This window comes from Musca vetustissima, unplaced genomic scaffold (genome assembly GCF_032173495.1).
Source record: "Musca vetustissima isolate MV318-11 ecotype Yass unplaced genomic scaffold, APGP_CSIRO_Mvet_v1 utg5780, whole genome shotgun sequence".
Lineage (NCBI taxonomy): Eukaryota > Metazoa > Arthropoda > Insecta > Diptera > Muscidae > Musca > Musca vetustissima.
The window spans coordinates 50,752-70,238 of record NW_026886298.1 but is presented as its reverse complement, the minus strand read 5'-3'; the positions used below and the strand labels follow the sequence as shown (position 1 = coordinate 70,238).

Sequence of the window (19,487 nt, the reverse complement as noted above, 5' to 3'; positions counted from 1 at the left end):
CCACCTTCTTACAACAACCAAAAAAAAAACAACCAATAATTTTATTTCAAACCCTAATGTACCAATCAACTGTAACTACTACTATTTTTCCACACTGTCACTACCTTAAAATGCCAAAACCAACAACAATTTTATGCTTATAATTTTAACCTTAAAATTGCAACTCTAAAATCTATCCAGGAAGTCATTTGTTGCGTGGTAAGTTTTAATTTTAAATTTACATCTCTGAGTTGTTTTTGGGTTGAGACAAAAAAAAATCTTGTTATAATTTTCGTTCGGTTTTGTTAAAATTTTATGTGTGTATTTTTGCAATGATTTTTATGTTTGGTTTAATAGTATTTTCATTTCATTGAACTATTTATATTACTACTGAATAAATGATGGTGGTTGTAAAGGTCTTAACAATATTCCATATCCAGAAAAATTCAAATCAATTATGAAAATTTAATCCACGATTATGGTGGTATCGATTTTTTTAACCCGCCCTTTTTACTCCAAGGTGTTGGTACAATCGACTCCGCTTTACTGAAACGGAAACCAGTGAGCGGAGCAGTATAGTCGGACGGGGCCGACCATGTGATACCCTACACAACTACCACGAAAAGCACACTGAGAAAATTAAAGTTTTCGGTTCATTGCACCCCCTGAATGAAATCTCAACTTCACCGAAAACTATAAGCGTCGTCCTTGACCATAATCGGAACTTCATGTACAATTTCAAAGCGATCAGCGCGACATTTCCGTCCTCTATTGGAGTAATAGTATTACTATGCACATAGTCACCTTTACTTAATTACGTATAACTCCCGCATCGTAGTACATACAGCCATATAATTGTTATCAATTTGAAGGTCAGCAACTCATCTTGGACAAAATATCAACATCTCGAGTATATGTCCTTCAGGAGTATATGTCCTTCAGGAGCAGGAGCAAACAGGCATGCTTATTCTTAGGTCCGATCCCCTTCTCCATGTAAAATTTCACTATGTTCGGACCATAACTGCGGCCCCTGGAGCGGCCAGAAAAACTGACAAAAATTTAGTATTTGATACATTTCATCCTCTAAATATTAACCGATCTTTACCAAAAACAATAGGGGTCTTCATTAGCCAGAACCCATCCTACATGCAACATTTCGTGAAGATTGGTCCATAACTGTGGCCTGTATCGTGTTTACAAATTATAATGGACAGACGGACGGACGGACACACATGTCTAGATCGACTCAGCTAGTCGAGATGTGACGATCGGTATACTTAAAGGTGGGTCTAGGACCAATATTTCGCGGCGTTACAAACTTTTGGGGCTGCACAAAGCTATAATACCCTGACAACATAGTTGTGTAGGGTATAAAAATCTGGATGTTTGTTTCAGTTATGCGATGTTTTCAATTAAGCGGAGTTCGGTAAACTGAAAATATTTTCAGTTATCCGAACTTCTCATAAGAGAAAAATTTTTCAGTTTTAGAAATTTCAATAATCAATATTTTCGAGTTTTACGAATATAGATAGAAATTAAAACAGGTTGATATGTTCATTTCTTATACCTCCTTGCTAAATCTGTTCATAATAGATTCACATTTATACATTATTCCTATATCATCTATTCGTGAAGGCTTTAAATAATCACTTAGAGTAGTTACAAGTGGACAACCTCCTCAATGAACGGTACATTCTGTAACATATATTTATACATCCTTGATTCTTGTATAAATGTGGAACGCTGTTTTTGAGTTCCTTTCGAGTTGGGCGGATAAACTTAACGTTCTTCGACGTCAAATTTATATGTAGTTGCAGAAAAATATAATTGCAGAAAAATATCTATTAGGGTGGACTTTGCAAACTAATTCGTAATTATATTTCACCCTCATGACTTTCAGTAATGCGGAGTGATTTCAAAGGAAATTGCAATATTTGACTCCAAAAGTTATTTCAGTTATCCGATATTTTCAGTTATGCGAAGTTTCACTTATCCGGAGTAAATTGTGGGCGACTAATCTAAAATGAAATGATGCAGGAAATCTATTTCACTTATCCGATATTTTTCCGTTAAGCGACTTACAGTAAAGAGGAGTCAACTGTGGTTCAAAAATGTCTTTTATGGGTCAATTACGGATGGTAACCATAGTTTAGTTGCGTTGCCAAATTTAAATTATGGATGGCAACTGTTGTCAACTTCAGTTGTTTCAAATAGAAATTTTCGGCAACCATTTATTTCTGGTTGCTGTTTAGTTTAACTGAAATTTGTAGGCTTCCCATAATGGTTAATATTACTACAAAAGAACAATTTGAGGCCTTAATTGCCCGGATGGAAGCTCACCCAAACGTAGCACGCGACGTGCGTACCAACGCCACTATCGATGATGTGTGGAAGGCCATTTCAGAAGACCTTTACTGCTATGACCCATCAACACGCATTCCAAATGAATGATAGAGAGTGGCGAACATCTTCTTCATCCAAAAACACCCTGGAACTTTGTTTTGGAATGAAAACAAATTTTATTCTTCCCTTTTTCCTCCTCTGTTGGCCGGACAACCTCGGCCAAAACCACCGACATTGTGGGTTTAGCCATGCCAAGGTTGAAGTCATTGCTATGGGACTCTTGAAATCTTCCCTCCGCAAAAACCTCAGAGCTGCACACACTTTTAAGAGAGGAAGAATTGCTGTTGACCACCGGGCTTTTCGGAAAGCAGGATTTAAGGCATCAACTAAGTACACAATAGGGATACGTAGTCGAGAGCAAAAGTCGACTTTTAGACTTTTCGATTTGTGCCTCTCACCAAAAAGTCGATTTTTAGACTTTTCGATTTTTGCCTTTGACTAAAAAGTCGACTTTTCGATCGTTCGATTTTGTCAAAACTGTTCAAAATCGATTTTCGACTTTTACTGACTTCGGCAAAATCGACTAAAATTTGTTTTTTTTTATTTGAATTATTGTGAACAGATAATGCAAAGTTCCGGAAAGTGAAATTTTTGGGCAATTTGAGCTTTGTGATAAAAAACAAATATTTATGGAGAAAATCGAAAGTTGATCTTGTATAGTCGACTTTACGATTTTCTTATAGATCAAAAGTCGACTTCGACTTTTAGACTTTTCAATACAAAAAGTCGATTAATCGATTAGTCGAAAGTCGATTTACTTATCCCTAGTACACAACGGCATCTTTTGGTAGCCGAAAATACGCCGTCAAGCTAAAATTAGCAGTTAATTGAACATTTCTCTAATTCCACCCATCGTAATATTCCTCGCCAAAAAATCATTGATCCCATGTCCGTAGAAAAATATTCTTTAAAATACCCACTCCTGTAATGGTCTTTAGAAAAATATTGTATAAAAAACCCACTCCTGTAATGGTCCTTAGAAAAATATTGTTTAAAAAACCCACTCCTGTAATGGTCCTTAGAAAAATATTCTTCAAAAACTCCGCACCTGTTTTGGTCCACAGAAAAATATTCTTTAAAAAATCCACGCCTGTATTGGACCTTAACAAATCCACGCCTGTATTGGACCTTAACAAAACCACGCCTGTATTGGACCTTAACCTTAGGTTGGTCCTTAGAAAAATATTCTTTAAAAAATTCACGCCTGTATTGGACCTTAACAAATCCACGCCTGTATTGGACCTTAACAAAACCACGCCTGTATTGGGCCTTAACCTTAGGTTGGTCCTTAGAAAAATATTCTTTAACAAATCCACGCCTGTATTGGTCCTTAGAAAAATATTCTTTAACAAATCCACGCCTGTATTGGTCCTTAGAAAAATATTCTTTAACAAATTCACGCCTGTGTTGGTCCTTAAAAAAATATTCTTTAAAAAATCCACGCCTGTATTGGTCCTTAGAAAAATATTGTTTAAAAAATCCACACCTTGTTGGTCCTTAGAAAAATATTGTTTAAAAAATCCACACCTTGTTGGTCCTTAGAAAAATATTGGCCCTTAGAAAAATATTCTTTAACAAATCCACGCCTGTATTGGTCCTTAGAAAAATATTCTTTAACAAATCCACGCCTGTATTGGTCCTTAGAAAAATATTCTTTAACAAATCCACGCCTGTATTGGTCCTTAGAAAAATATTCTTTAACAAATCCACGCCTGTATTGGTCCTTAGAAAAATATTGTTTAAAAAATCCACGCCTTGTTGATCCTTAGAAAAATATTCTTTAAAAAATCCACGCCTCCTTGTTGGTCCTTAGAAAAATATTGTTTAAAAAATCCACGCCTCCTTGTTGGTCCTTAGAAAAATATTGTTTAAAAAATCCACGCCTCCTTGTTGGTCCGTAGACAAATATTCTTTAAAAAATCCACGCCTTGGTGGTCCTTAGAAAAATATTCTTTAACAAATCCACACCCGTAATGGTCCTTGTTGTGATTCTTTACAACCATCATCCAAAAAAAAAAGAACTTCATTGCAAAATTTGTTAAGTTGTTTCCTAGAAAAAAAAAAACTCTCCCCATCATGGATACAGTAGGTATCTGCAAATTAATTCATACTGCATAATTACCAATTTGATGTTTTTTTTTTGTAAAGCATAATTTCTACATATGACCAACTGCATGTTCATACATACATATTTTTGCAATAATTATATTTACATTTATAACATTTCCATACTACTCCTATGAAACAGTAATGCAAATAGTATTAAATAGCATTTTATTTATTGATTAATTGTTATTATATTTATTTAAGTGGTTGTATGTTTGTATGTATGCACATGTAATTACATCAGTATTTTACATATTTAAGTTGTTGATTTGGAATTCAAACAGAAAAAAAATGATTAAAATAAATCAATATTTATGTAAAGGCAAACAATGGACAGATGAACAACAACATTGACGATAAGCATAAGAGCATAAAGAATAATAATCAATAATTTAATGGAATTAATGAAAAAAAATACATGGGAAACCGACCAGTTGTTGTATGTCATTTATGTTGAAACAACAACATACATTCATGCATGCACACTTTTCGATTCCCAGCACAGGTTAAAACGACACAACGTGTATGTCCTTGTAGAATGGATTACTAGTGGTAATTGTGTCGTATTGCAGCTACTTTATTTATTTTTGGAATAAGGACAGTAACACTGGGATTTTAAGATATCTATCTTTTATTTTAACACAATTGGTTTTAACGTTTTTATGTAAAAGGTCGTTGTAATATATTGTGGATTATGGAATTTCACGTCAGAGTTGATCAAATTGGCTTTAATGAAGATACATTTTAAAATAAATGAATAAAGTGTCTGTCGGTGTTGCCAACAGATATATACCCTCAGCCTATGGTTTGCGGAGGTCTATGGAATGATACTCATGTTTTATTTCGCATTATGTGAGGTATATATTTTTATAAAACAACTGATCATATGTTGAGAGGTACCAGAAGATGTTGACCGCCATCTTCGGATTTTAAATAGGGTTGATAAAATGTTAAGATGAACAAATCGAAATCGGCACTTGAGGAAAAATCGGTTCAGATTTAGATATAGCTCCTATATATATTTCGTCCGATTTTATGTAAATGGTGCACCAAAGTCCCTATATATCATTCGATTTGCACGAAATTTGGCACAGCTTAATGAATTAGGTATAGAACAATATCGCACCACCAGTCCAAGGAGAGAGAATCAGCATTGTATGGAATGACCAGTCCGGTGTGCCTCGATATTTTGACAAAGCCGTTAAATTACTGCAACGACAGAGACCTTCAGCTAAGATTATTAGTAAATTCCACGCAAAATAATTCTAGAAAGAGATAAAGTGTGTTGTTATTAAATAAATTTGTTAGTGGTTACCTGGATTCCATTTTGACAAGAAACTCGGGGTTGAGCTCAGTCCAGGGTAGGGACCACAAGATCTCGACAGGCTTCACTTTTGAAGGCTTTGCCTTCCTTGGTTAATTTTTATAACAAACATCTTGAAAGAAAACATATTTAAAATAAATTGAGTTGGAATTTATCCAAAAAGAAAGTTGCTACGAATTACTTACCGAATGTACACACGAATTTGAAAACGATTGCTCTATAATTGAGACAGCAAGCACGAGAAAGATAATTTATCAATAATTTGATTCTCTGAAAAAAATGAATTTGGAGTAAAAGGTCTTGTAAGGTGGTAGGAATGCGGTAAGTCAACGAAAGTAATGCTAAGTTTTGGGGACGAAGATGCTATGGTGAGAAAGAATCTCGGTAGGTGGGAAGTTCCTCAGCAGGTTAGACGTCGGGTAATACCTGTTTTCGTATTTATTGGTTAGGTTCTTTAACTAAAATTGTTCGTTTCTTTTTCTTTTTATCTAAATATTCCTTCTTCTTTTCTCTTTTTCATGTTGGGAATATTTCGGGCTTCAAAAAAAACTGTCTTCTATTTGTCAAAATCCCCGTACGATCTGATTTATTGATCGCTCAGCCCTGTGGATGGCAAGAACCAACCCTAATCCGGTGAAGCTTAGCCGCGCAAAAAGCCAGCACGCAGGGAAAGCCAACCAAGGAACGAAACATATATCCTTTATACAAACTCCGGCTGTTACAAATATTAGGTTGTGCAAGAAAGGTCATATTTCCACCTTTCATATGACATTCATATTATTCAACTAAATTTTATAGATCAAAAGATATGAAACATTACATCAAAAGACACATTAAATTTTTGCAATTACATATTTGAATCATGTAATTCAATTGATGGCGCTGACGATATCAAGATTCCAGCTCTATCGTTCATCCAAATCCAAACTGGGCACCACACATTAGTACAAATTTCCAAAACTTTCCACATAGCCCAATCCTACACCCCAACAGTGATCCTTACTCCAAATTTGAGGATCTCAGCTCTGTCAGTTTACCCAAAATTCCAATTGCACCAAATTTACTACATATAAGTATGAATTTCCAAAACTACATCGATCCTACACTCCAACAGTAACCTTATTTTCAAATTTGAGGTTTGGTCCCCGGAATTGCAGCCACATTAGATGCCTTTTTATGGGATCTCCTTCTAGCCGACATGGACATACTTATGTCGGTTTTCCCAATGGCATATGGTGTTAAGGATTTCAGGGACCTCCTTGAAGGCCCTGATTGATAGGAAGGCCCTGGTATGATTTTCTATTTTGTGCTCTGGTTACTAAAGATCCGATGTTGGGTTAACTAGCGGCACCTTTAGATCATTCGATCAAGAAATCCCTGACTGCAACATCATGTTCCCTAAGTTCCCTAAGAACTTCCAAATAATTTCGTTATTAATTAGTAAAGGCGACAATTTCTTCCGAAACTCTTCCCCGCTGACTGGTCGCGATGGCATATGTAGATTCACAGCTACCCAATGAATGTTATTGGGCTTTACATTATCCACAACATGTGGACGAGTACGGTATCATTGAGTTATGTTCCCTGTATCCAGAACAGGGCTAAAAGAAGACCACGTGGTATGCTATGTAAGTAAGTAGTACACGAATACCTTTCTGGCCATCGACAAGGAAATATTCCTGGTCCTCAGGAAATCATACTGGACTTACATATGAAGATCTGCTGGTATTAATTAATAAATACTTCTGATCTTCCATAAATAAACTTTCTGCCCTTCTAAAGGAAGACCTTCTGGACCACTGTGAAGAAGACTTTCCGATTATCTATAAAGAAGACATTCTGGTATTCAATGAAAAATACATTCAGGTCTTCTATGATGAATACTTATTGGTCTTCTATGAAAAAAATCTTTTGGTCTTCTATGAAAAAGCCAAGAAAAACAGATTTTTTCTAAAAAAAGACATATAAGAAGTGTTCGTTATCTATGAAGAATACCTTCTGGTCCTCTATGAAGACATGTGGATCCACTACGAAGAAGATTTTCCAATCTTCTATAAATAAGTCCTTCTGGTCCCTATGACGACGACTTTCCGATTTTCTAAAGAAAGGCCTTCTGGTCTTCTATGGAGAAAATCTTCTGCTCCTCTATGAATAAGACCTTCTGTACTTCTATGAAGAAGATTTTCCGATTTTCTATAAAGAAGACATTCAGATCTTCTATGAAAAATGCCTTCAAGTCTTCTATGAACAATACCTCTTGGTCTTAATATCAATACCTTATTGTCTTCTATGAAGAGGAGAAGGTCGGATTCTTCATAGAAGAGAGATCTTTTGATCTTTTATGAAAATAAAAGAAGAGAGATCTTTTTATAGAAAGAAGATATTCTCTAAAAAACAAATCCACAATATCTTATACAAGAAGGACAGACGATTTTTTATATAAGTCTAGAATATCTTTCTATAAATGTTGACACATCCTCCTACACCCAATAGAGGACCGTTTTCTTTCAATGTTGCGTACTGACTTATTCACAATCTCTTTTATATAACATATCCATGTGAACCCTATTATTTTCTTCTTTGTGTATATATGTATGTGTGTATATTTAATAAATGTAATACTTTAGCATGTTGCATTTTTAACTTCTGCACTTTCTTGTAGTTCTTACATAATATATAATATATAGCTTATAGAAATGCTAACAAAAAAAAACTATATATTTCCATACCGCAATATAATCCGCATAGTGTTTGAGAATTCGCAATAGGAATAATAAAAAAACCTGGATTTCTTGTTTGACGTATAAAATGTTCCCTATTTCGATTGTTTTTCGATTTTCCATATGGTTTATTTATTGTGTGTATTTGCAGCTGCATCTGAATGTTCCAATGAACGCTTGAAACCGTACAATGGTTCGTGTTATTTATTTGTTTCATATCCGGAAGTTGATTGGAATACAGCCCAGCAGGTGTGTCGAGCTATGGGTGCCTCGTTGACCTCGGTGTCGTCGGCAGATGAACACAGGTGAGTGATGCAATGAAATGAACTACAGTTTTGTTTTTCGTCTTCGAAATCACTTTGAAATTGAAGTGGATTTTTATGATACACATGTGGAATAGAGCTGGGATATGGGCAGTAAATTTGATTGTTAAACAACAAATCGTGAATAGTTTTAAGAGGAAATAAATACAACTACAAATTAAAATATCGTTCCTACTGAGTTTAAATCATGTTTTATCACAAAATATATTTCATAATAACCAAATTTTTACTGTCTTTTTCTCTTTCATATTTTTTTTTTCATTCCTCCGTGTAAACGTTGCAATGCCTACGTATGTTTGTGTGTGTTTGATGACCTCTAAAATATGCCTTGCTAACAAATTTAGATTTATCACATCCAATATCCGCAATCAAATCGATTACTCACCACAATTGATTTATTGGTTGGGTGCCGAATTGGAGAAAAATCGCCAATTCGAATGGACGGATGACACAGCGATGACATTTCAGGTAAGTTCTGCTATCGATTACATTTAAATGAACTCGAAACTAAAAGTAATAAAATCGAATAAAGAATATGAAAACTTAAATATTGAACGACAATGTGGCTAAATTTTTGATTTGTAAAATCCCTGTGGTCAAAAATTTCCATTTTTAGAATTTATTAATTAAAGGTGGGAAATATAATCTTTAAACAAATCAACGACGTGGCGCGAACTTATTCAATATTCCTTACAAAATCGACGACTTTTGTTGGTCCTTGAAATCCAAGCCTTGTTGGAAGTTAGAAAAATAATCTGTAAAAAATCCACGTCTGTGAGGGTCCTTAAAAAAATAATCTGTAAAAAATCCACGTCTGTGAGGGTCCTTAAAAAAATAATCTGTAAAAAATCCACGTCTGTGAGGGTCCTTAGAAAAATAATCTGTAAAAAATCCACGTCTGTGAGGGTCCTTAGAAAAATAATCTGTAAAAAATCCACGTCTGTGAGGGTCCTTATAAAAATAATCTGTAAAAAATCCACGACTGTGAGGGTCCTTAGAAAAATAATCTGTAAAAAGTCCACGTCTGTGAGGGTCCTTAGAAAAATAATCTGTAAAAAATCCACGACTGTGAGGGTCCTTAGAAAAATTTTCTTTAAAAAATCCACTTCCGTGGTGGTCCTAAGAAAAATAATCTGTAAAAAATCCACGTCTGTGAAGGTCCTTAGAAAAATAATCTGCAAAAAATCCACGACTGTGAGGGTACTTAGAAAAATGTTCTTAAAAAATCCACGTCCTTGGTGGTCCTAAGAAAAATATTCTATAAAAAATCCACGCCTCGTTGGTCCTATAAAAAATATTCTTTAAAAAATCCACGCCTCGTTGGTCCTCAGAAAAATATTCTATAAAAAATCCATACCTCGATGGTCCTTAAAAAAATATTCTTTAAAAAATCCACGCCTTGTTGGTCCCTGAAAAATATTCCTTACAAAATCCATGCCTTTTGTCGGTCCTTGACAAAATATTCGGCTTAACTCTAGTTTAGTAAAAACGATCAGATTTTTCTGAACAATTTTCCAGAGGTATGTATTTTTACCCTTATTATGGGGATATAATTTTTTTTTTGGGACGTACCCGGTTACCCGGGTACATCCGGTTCTACGGATCCGGTTGATATAACATGGGTAACATTTTAAAGGTTATAAAAATACCTTTCCATTGAGTGGTAATATGATTATCGCAAACCATTTTGGAGAAATAGTCAAAAAACTGGGTTTTGGTCCCCATTTTTTTGAAAAACTCCCTAAAAGTCGAACATGGTTCCATTATAGTCCCTCTTTTCTTAAAAAAATCTTTTGTTGGGAAAATATTCCTTAAAAAATCCATGACTTTTGTTGGTCCTTGAAAAATATTCCTTAAAAAATACACGGCTTTTGTTGGTCCTTGAAAAATATTCCTAACAAAAACCGCTTGGTCCTTGAAAAATATGGTTTAAAAATTCTTTAAAATCCACGACTTTTTTTCTTTAAAATTTCTTTAAAAAATATATTTAAAAAATTCTTAGAAAAATATTTTTTAAAAAATCTACGCCTTGATGGTCCTTAGAAAAATCTGCGCCTTGTTGGTCCTTAGAAAAATATTCTTTAAAAAATCTGCGCCGTGTTGGTCCTTAGAAAAATATTCTTTAAAAAATCTGCACCTTGTTGGTTCTTAGAAAAATATTCTTTAAAAAATCTGCGCCTTGTTTGTCCTTAGAAAAATATTCTTTAAAATATCACACCTTGCATTGGTGTTTAAAAAATATTTTAAAAAAATACAAGGCGTGGCCTTGTATTGGTGGTCAAACACGAATGTACTTATATAACGTGATCTCCTCTACATACAAAAATATTTCGATGTTGTAATTTTTTCACGTTTTTTCTTGTTTCATTATTTTTCCACAGGGTTGGCTACCTGGTCAGGGTCAGTTCGATAGCCTGCCAACTGATGCAATGTGCTTGGGCTTACAATGGAAAATGTCACCCACACCAATGCTGCCGTCCGGTCTGTATTGGCAATCACAAAAATGTAGTAAAGTTGGTGGCTATGTGTGCAAGAAACCGAAGGAACCGTTTGGAAGTTTGGCTTTCAGCAATTTCACAATAACTGGAACGGAAGGACGTCTTGTGTCACCAGGTAAGTTCATATATTTATTTTCCACAAACACACACATAGACCTTAAAAAGCTTATATAGTGCTGATAGTGCTGTGTGTCAATGGCATTTCCTAAAGATGGATTACCTCCATACAGACGGACGGACACTAAACCACAAATCACGTAACCTGTCTCTTCGTATATGTGTGTATTGTGATTGATTTTATGTTGGAAGGTCAGACATACAGACACATATCTAAACATACGTATGTGTATGTATGCTTTTGAATTTAACCTCATTGCTATTTCAATATAAATACTAAATCCTCTAATGCATAGCCTCTGTATTGCACAGCCTCTGTGTTTGTCTGTAGTTGTTTGGACAAAATGCGATGTTGATTTTATCTAAAATGTGGGTTTTGTTAAATGACCACATTGGGATGAAGGATATTTAGGATTTGGAAATGACAACAATGACGTTAATGCATACAGTTTTGGTTTTGATTATTTTCACAGATTGACAAATGTTACATTCAAGTGGAGAAAACATTTCGAATTACAAGGAATAATATTCCTTGTTGAAATATCCTTTAAAAATCCACGCCTGTAGAGCTAATATTCCTTGTTGAAATATCCTTTAAAAATCCACGCCTGTAGAGCTAATTTTCCTTGTTGAAATATCCTTTAAAAATCCACGCCTGTAGAGCTAATTTTCCTTGTTGAAATATCCTTTAAAAATCCACGCCTGTAGAGCTAATTTTCCTTGTTGAAATATCCTTTAAAAATCCACGCCTGTAGTCTAATTGTCCTTGTTGAAAATATCCTTTAAAAATCCACGCCATTAGTCTTGATTGTCGTTGAGAAAATATCCTTTAAAAATCCACGCCTGTAGAGCTAATTTTCCTTGTTGAAATATCCTTTTAAAAATCCACGCCTGTAGAGCTAATATTCCTTGTTGAAATATCCTTTAAAAATCCACGCCTGTAGAGCTAATTTTCCTTGTTGAAATATCCTTTAAAAATCCACGCCTGTAGAGCTAATTTTCCTTGTTGAAATATCCTTTTAAAAATCCACGCCTGTAGAGCTAATATTCCTTGTTGAAATATCCTTTAAAAATCCACGCCTGTAGAGCTAATTTTCCTTGTTGAAATATCCTTTAAAAATCCACGCCTGTAGAGCTAATTTTCCTTGTTGAAATATCCTTTTAAAAATCCACGCCTGTAGAGCTAATATTCCTTGTTGAAATATCCTTTTAAAAATCCGCGCCTCTAGAGCTAATATTCCTTGTTGAAATATCCTTTTAAAAATCCACGCCTCTAGAGCTAATATTCCTTGTTGAAATATCCTTTTAAAAATCCACGCCTCTAAAGCTAATATTCCTTGTTGAGCTAATATTCCTTGTTGAAATATCCTTTTAAAAATCCACGCCTCTAGAGCTAATATTCCTTGTTGAAATATCCTTTAAAAATCCACGCCTCTAGAGCTAATATTCCTTGTTGAAATATCCTTTTAAAAATCCACGCCTCTAGAGCTAATATTCCTTGTTGAAAAATCCTTTAAAAATCCACGCCTCTAGAGCTAATATTCCTTGTTGAAATATCCTTTAAAAATCCACGCCTCTAGAGCTAATATTCCTTGTTGAGCTAATATCCTTTAAAAATCCACGCCTCTAGAGCTAATATTCCTTGTTGAGCTAATATTCCTTGTTGAAATATCCTTTTAAAAATCCACGCCTCTAGAGCTAATATTCCTTGTTGAAATATCCTTTTAAAAATCCACGCCTCTAGAGCTAATATTCCTTGTTGAAATATCCTTTTAAAAATCCACGCCTCTAGAGCTAATATTCCTTGTTGAAATATCCTTTTAAAAATCCACGCCTCCAGAGCTAATATTCCTTGTTGAAATATCCTTTTAAAAATCCACGCCTCTAGAGCTAATATTCCTTGTTGAAATATCCTTTTAAAAATCCACGCCTCTAGAGCTGATATTCCTTGTTGAAATATCCTTTTAAAAATCCACGCCTCAAGAGCTAATATTCCTTGTTGAAATATCCTTTTAAAAATCCACGCCTCTAGAGCTGATATTCCTTGTTGAAATATCCTTTTAAAAATCCACGCCTCTAGAGCTAATATTCCGTGTTGAAATATGCTTTTAAAAATCCACGCCTCTAGAGCTAATATTCCTTGTTGAAATATCCTTTAAAAATCCACGCCTCTAGAGCAATATTCCTTGTTGAAATATCCTTTAAAAATCCACGCCTCTAGAGCTAATATTCCTTGTTGAAATATCCTTTAAAAATAGGTCCTTTTAGACCTGATAATTCTTTTTGCACAATTCTTCAAAATCCTCTTTTAGAGAGGATAGCCTTTTTAAAATCATTATGTACACATGTAATCGATATGTCCTCTCTCTTTCTCTCTACTTTCATTAAATGTATAATCCACTAATTTATCATTTTGTGTGTATGTGTGCCTCTTCTCAATTTCAGCCTATCCGAATACCTATCCCTTGAATATAAACTATTGGGTGCATATAAAAGCACCGGAGCGTACCCGGATTATTGTTCAATTTCAAAAAATCGATTTAGAGTCGCAAGATGAATGCCTTTACGACTTCGTAAGCATACAGGATTATGACATTGTATCGAAAATACAGTTGGAACCGGGTGCCAATACCGTGCCAATGGCCATGTTAATGTCACACGAACAATTTGCAGCTTACGAAGGCGACAACAAAGGCAACAATGGTCAAGTTGGCGATGACGATGAAGATGCTGCTGCGGATGGTGATTTTATTCCCAATGGAGGTGGTGGTGATGTTGTTGCCGCTAATACAGACACTGATGATATAACAACCACTGCTCTTGAGGATGCCAATGAGGATAATAATAGTGGTGAGATGACCAGTGGTGATGATGACTACAATGGTGTCGATAATGAAACCACACTAAGGAATGATAAGAGAATACAACAGCAGCAACGCGATAAACGAAGATTACGAAGAAGCATTGGAAAAAGCATTCACACAAAAGGATACACTGCCAAACTGCAAGGACACAACCAATTTTATTATGGAGGCCATGCAGAAAGCAAACTAACTCAGCATGGACAGAAGGCAGTACAATTTCACCAGCGAAATACTGACAGGCTCCATGCAAAAGGAAATTCACGAAAAGTGTCAAAAAATCCTTTCAATAGCAATGACATCTCCGCTGACCGAGACAACAGGAAAAAACATCGCATAACTCGTAAAAAGACGAATGTCAACCAACAGCGAATGCATCATGCGGCGAATTTTTTTCATCTACCTCTTCGTCATAAACGGAAAGCAATAAAAAAGCACAGCAATAATAACAATGGCGCCTTTGGTCGCCGTCAACGACGTAGCACAATAGTCGGGGATATGTCGGCTCCAACAACAGACAATGCCCAAACCTTTCTGCCCTATGTACGCTGGTGTGGTACCCACGATTCGAATATGTCCAAATTTGACTTTGTAGCCAGTGGCAATGAAATCATGTTGAACTTTCACAGTGACTATTCGATGGCGAGTATGGGGTTTGCTGCCATCTGGAAAGCAATCGATGTTTCCGGTTGCCCGTTGCGTACGCTCACCTCACGTGAGGGTACCATATCGAGTCCAAATTATCCGTATTTTTTGCTGAACAATCTTAATTGTGCCTTTGTTATACAAGCGCCGTTGGGCAAGCGAGTGTGGTTGGAAATCAAGGAATACGATTTCCTGCAGGATGCAATGTTGGAAGTGGACTTAGGTAATGGTGTCTTTCGCCCGTTTCAAAATGCTGATCATGTAAACGATGGAATGTTTGTTAGCTTGCGGGAGCAGTTGCGGGTACAATTTCGTACGGGACAACATCCGCGAGGGAGAGGATTTCAGGCGATATATCACACGGGTAAGTTGTATATGAATAAATACTCTTGAAAAAATTACAAATTTAAATCTCCCAGCTTATAAGACTGCATGTCATTGTGAAAATATTCTGTAAAAATCCGCGACTTTTAGACCGAAGGTCCTTGTGAAAATCCACGACTTTTAGACCGAATGTCCTTGTTAAAATATTCTGTAAAAATCCACGCCTTTTAGACAGAATGTCCTTGTTAAAATATTCTGTAAAAATCCACGCCTTTTAGACAGAATGTCCTTGTTAGAATATTCTTTAAAAATCCACGCCTTTTAGACAGAATGTCCTTGTGAAAATATTCTTTAAAAATCCACGCCTTTTGGACAGAATGTCCTTGTGAAAATATTCTTTAAAAATCCACGCCTTTTGGACAGAATGTCCTTGTGAAAATATTCTTTAAAACTCCACGCCTTTTAGACAGAATGTCCTTGTTAGAATATTCTTTAAAAATCCACGACTTTTAGACAGAATGTCCTTGTTAGAATATTCTTTAAAACTCCACGCCTTTTAGACAGAATGTCCTTTTTAGAATATTCTTTAAAAATCCACGCCTTTTAGACAGTATGTCCTTGTAAGAAAATTCTTTAAAAATCCACGCCTTTTAGACAGAATGTCCTTGTTAAAATATTCTTTGAAAATCCACGCCTTTTAGACTGAATGTCCTTGTTAAAATATTTTTTAAAAATCCACGCCTTTTAGACAGAATGTCCTTGTTAGAATATTCTTTAAAAATCCACGCCTTTTAGACAGAATGTCCTTGTTAGAATATTCTTTAAAAATCCACGCCTTTTAGACAGAATGTCCTTGTTAGAATATTCTTTAAAAATCCACGCCTTTTAGACAGAATGTCCTCGTTAAAATATTTTTAAAAATCCACGCCTTCTAGATATGCTCGAAAAAAATATTTTTAAAAATCCACGCCTTTTAGATATGCTCGAAAAAAATATTTTTAAAAATCCACGCCTTTTAGACAGAATGTCCTTGTTAGAATATTCTTTAAAAATCCACGCCTTTTAGACAGAATGTCCTTGTTAGAATATTCTTTAAAAATCCACGCCTTTTAGACAGAATGTCCTTGTTAGAATATTCTTTAAAAATCCACGCCTTTTAGACAGAATGTCCTTGTTAGAATATTCTTTAAAAATCCACGCCTTTTAGACAGAATGTCCTTGTTAGAATATTCTTTAAAAATCCACGCCTTTTAGACAGAATGTCCTTGTTAGAATATTCTTTAAAAATCCACGCCTTTTAGACAGAATGTCCTTGTTAGAATATTCTTTAAAAATCCACGCCTTTTAGACAGAATGTCCTTGTTAGAATATTCTTTAAAAATCCACGCCTCAATAGCTGATAGTCCTTGTTAAAATTTTAGATTACATGTCCTCGCCTTTAGAGCTGATAATCCTTGTCATTTAAAATCTACGTTTGTAGTCCTTAAAAATATTGCATATATGTTCATATGTATGTACATATTTATATTTCATGTTTAAACATGCATTTCATTACTACCTTAAATTCAAAGTTTACCCTTCAAGTTCCGTTTTTTTTCACATTCCAAGGACCATTAATAATTCATGCGCGCAAATTTATCACCACTTCATGTTGAAAAACGTTTCTTCCATATTCTCCTCCTCTTTTTGTTGCCGATGTTGTTGTTGTTGTTGTGACTTTATTCAACTTCTTTTTTCTTTCATTTGCAGTTGGTCAAATGGAAAAGCGTGAACGCGTCATCAAGTTGACCACCAATGACACCGGTCATCTTTATCAGCTCAACTATCCGCACGATATGCCAGAAAATGTCGACTTCACACAGCATCTAGTGGCACCATTTGGCCATAACATCCTCTTGGAATTGCATGATGTGGAATTTTCTGAGAATGGATGTCCGGACAACAACATAATAGAGGTATGTATCGATGTGTGTGTATGCATGTATGTCGGTGCGTGTGTGTGTGTGTATGTCATGTCATACATAAAGTTTATGTTTACAAAGGTGATAACCAGCAGCAGGAGCAGTGAGAAGACCTAGAATAGCGAAGGAACTGCCTGAAATAGTGTGACATCAAACATTCATTGTTGGTGTTGGTGTTGGTGTTGTTGTTGTTTGTTACTGTAGATGAATGAATTCCAAAGTGACTATGCGTGTTGTTCGTAAATTTACAATTTATGAATATTTGCGTGTGTGTGTGAGTGTGTGTTCGCCCAAATGAATTACTTATGTTCAGGTTGAGGTTTGGAAGTTTGTTGCTGGGCAACTATGGGTGGATGAATATATGTATGGGAATATTGTGAAATGTTGTACAAATTCATAATGGAATATTTATGGCGACAGTGTGTATTGTTCAGTTTGTAATGAAAACAACAACACATTCGTACATATAAAATAATTTATATCTTTTAGATGAGGTGAAATGCATAAATAGAATTTATGCATGTAGAATGGCGGAAAGTTAATGTTTAAATGTTATTACAACACTTCTGATATCATTCTGAAGACAAAAAAATTTAGCCAATGTTTATAATATGGGGGTGAAATAGAAATTAATATGGGGATTTTTTTCAATAGAATTAGTTTAATTAGTTTTCTATACAGGAACAGAGGTTCCAGGAATTTTTTCTTAGGAAAAAAACAGATAAAGAATAAGAGAGAATCTTTTTTAGAAAAAACAGATTCCAGTAATTTGTTTCTGTAGCAAACTGAGGACCCAGGAATTTTATATAAAAAAAAATTGTAGTTCCAGGAATTTTTTCTATCGAAAACCGGAACTGACAATCCTGAAACTTTTTTGTTTTAAAAAATAAGAACAGATCTAGATTTCTTTCTATAGGAAAATATTGGAACTGAGGTTCTCCCCCTTTTCTTTAAAAACCAGTAAGGAAAGTAGTAAAGTCGGATCATAAATGCGACCTGTACTTTGTTTACAATTTAACATCTACAGACGGACAGACGGGCGGACATACATAAATCGACTCAGAAAGTGATTCCAATTTTTTTATAAAAAAATAGGAACATGGGTATCAAATTTTTTTCTATAAAAAAAATACAAGAACTGAGGTTCCAAAAACTTTTTCTATAGAAAAAATAGGAACTGTGGTTCCAATTTTTATACCCTGTGGTACAGGTTATAATGTCATTGTGCATATGTTTGTAACAGGTAAAAGGAAACGAGATAGACACATGGTTACTTTTGAGAATATGTGTAGAACCACTTTCTGAGTCGATTTATGCATCTCCGTCTGTCCGCCCGTCCATGTATTTTTGTTAACAAAGTACAGGTCGCATTTATGATCCGATTTGGATGAAATTTGGAACAAGTCACTTATTTTGCCCAAGGACGAACCCTATTGAAATTGGGAAAAAATTGGTTCAGATTTAGATATAGCTCCCATATATATTTTCGTCCGATTTAAGGTAAATGGTGTACCATAGTCTCTATATAACTTTCGATTTGCACGAAATTTGGCATAGATAACTGACTTAGGTCCAGAATGATGTGTGCCAAGTATCGAGAAAATAGGTTCAGATTCAGTTATAGCTCCCATATATACTTTCGTCCGATTAAAGGTAAATGGTGCACCAATGTCCCTATATACCCTTCGATTTACAAGAAATTTGGCGTAGCGTACTGAATAAAGTCTGGAATGATGTGTGTTAAGATTCGCGAAAATCCGTTCAGGTTTAGATATAGCTCCCATATATTTTTCCTTTCGATTTAATGTAAATGCTGCCCCAGAGTCCCTAAATATCGTTCGGTATGCACGAAATTTGGCATAGCATATTAAATTAAGTCTACAGTAATGTATACTAAGTTTCGTGGAAATCGGTTCGGATTTAGATATTGCTCGCATATATATTTTCGTCCGATTTAATGTAAATGGTGTACCAAAGTCCCTATATATTTTTCGATTTGCATAGCGTACTGGATTGACTCTATAATGATGTGTGCTAAGTTTCGTGAAAAACGGTTCAGATTTAGATATAAGTCCCATGTGTATTTTAGTTCGTTTTAGTAGAAATGGTGCACCAAAGTTCTTATATATCTTTCATTCAATTTCTTGTCTTCTTTGGATATATGTAGAATATACCCAAAGTGGTGAAGGAAATCATATAGTCGGCCCAGTCCCACTTTACTATTTT

The 19,487-nt window shown here is 35.0% G+C and overlaps 1 protein-coding gene across 1 annotated transcript in view; it reads left to right on the top strand.

The window, feature by feature from the left end:
- Positions 1 to 6,150: 6,150 nt before the first annotated feature.
- The window catches only part of LOC133333824 (uncharacterized), a gene marked incomplete at its 3' end in the record, with an annotated part of 57,021 nt that continues 43,684 nt past the window's right edge, over positions 6,151 to 19,487 (top strand). Inside the window, exons 1-6 of the mRNA XM_061542138.1 lie at positions 6,151 to 6,196; positions 8,684 to 8,837; positions 9,200 to 9,323; positions 11,237 to 11,468; positions 13,916 to 15,340; positions 17,050 to 17,255. Coding sequence (XP_061398122.1) covers positions 6,151 to 6,196; positions 8,684 to 8,837; positions 9,200 to 9,323; positions 11,237 to 11,468; positions 13,916 to 15,340; positions 17,050 to 17,255 — 2,187 coding nt within the window. The remainder of the gene's footprint in view (positions 6,197 to 8,683; positions 8,838 to 9,199; positions 9,324 to 11,236; positions 11,469 to 13,915; positions 15,341 to 17,049; positions 17,256 to 19,487) is intronic.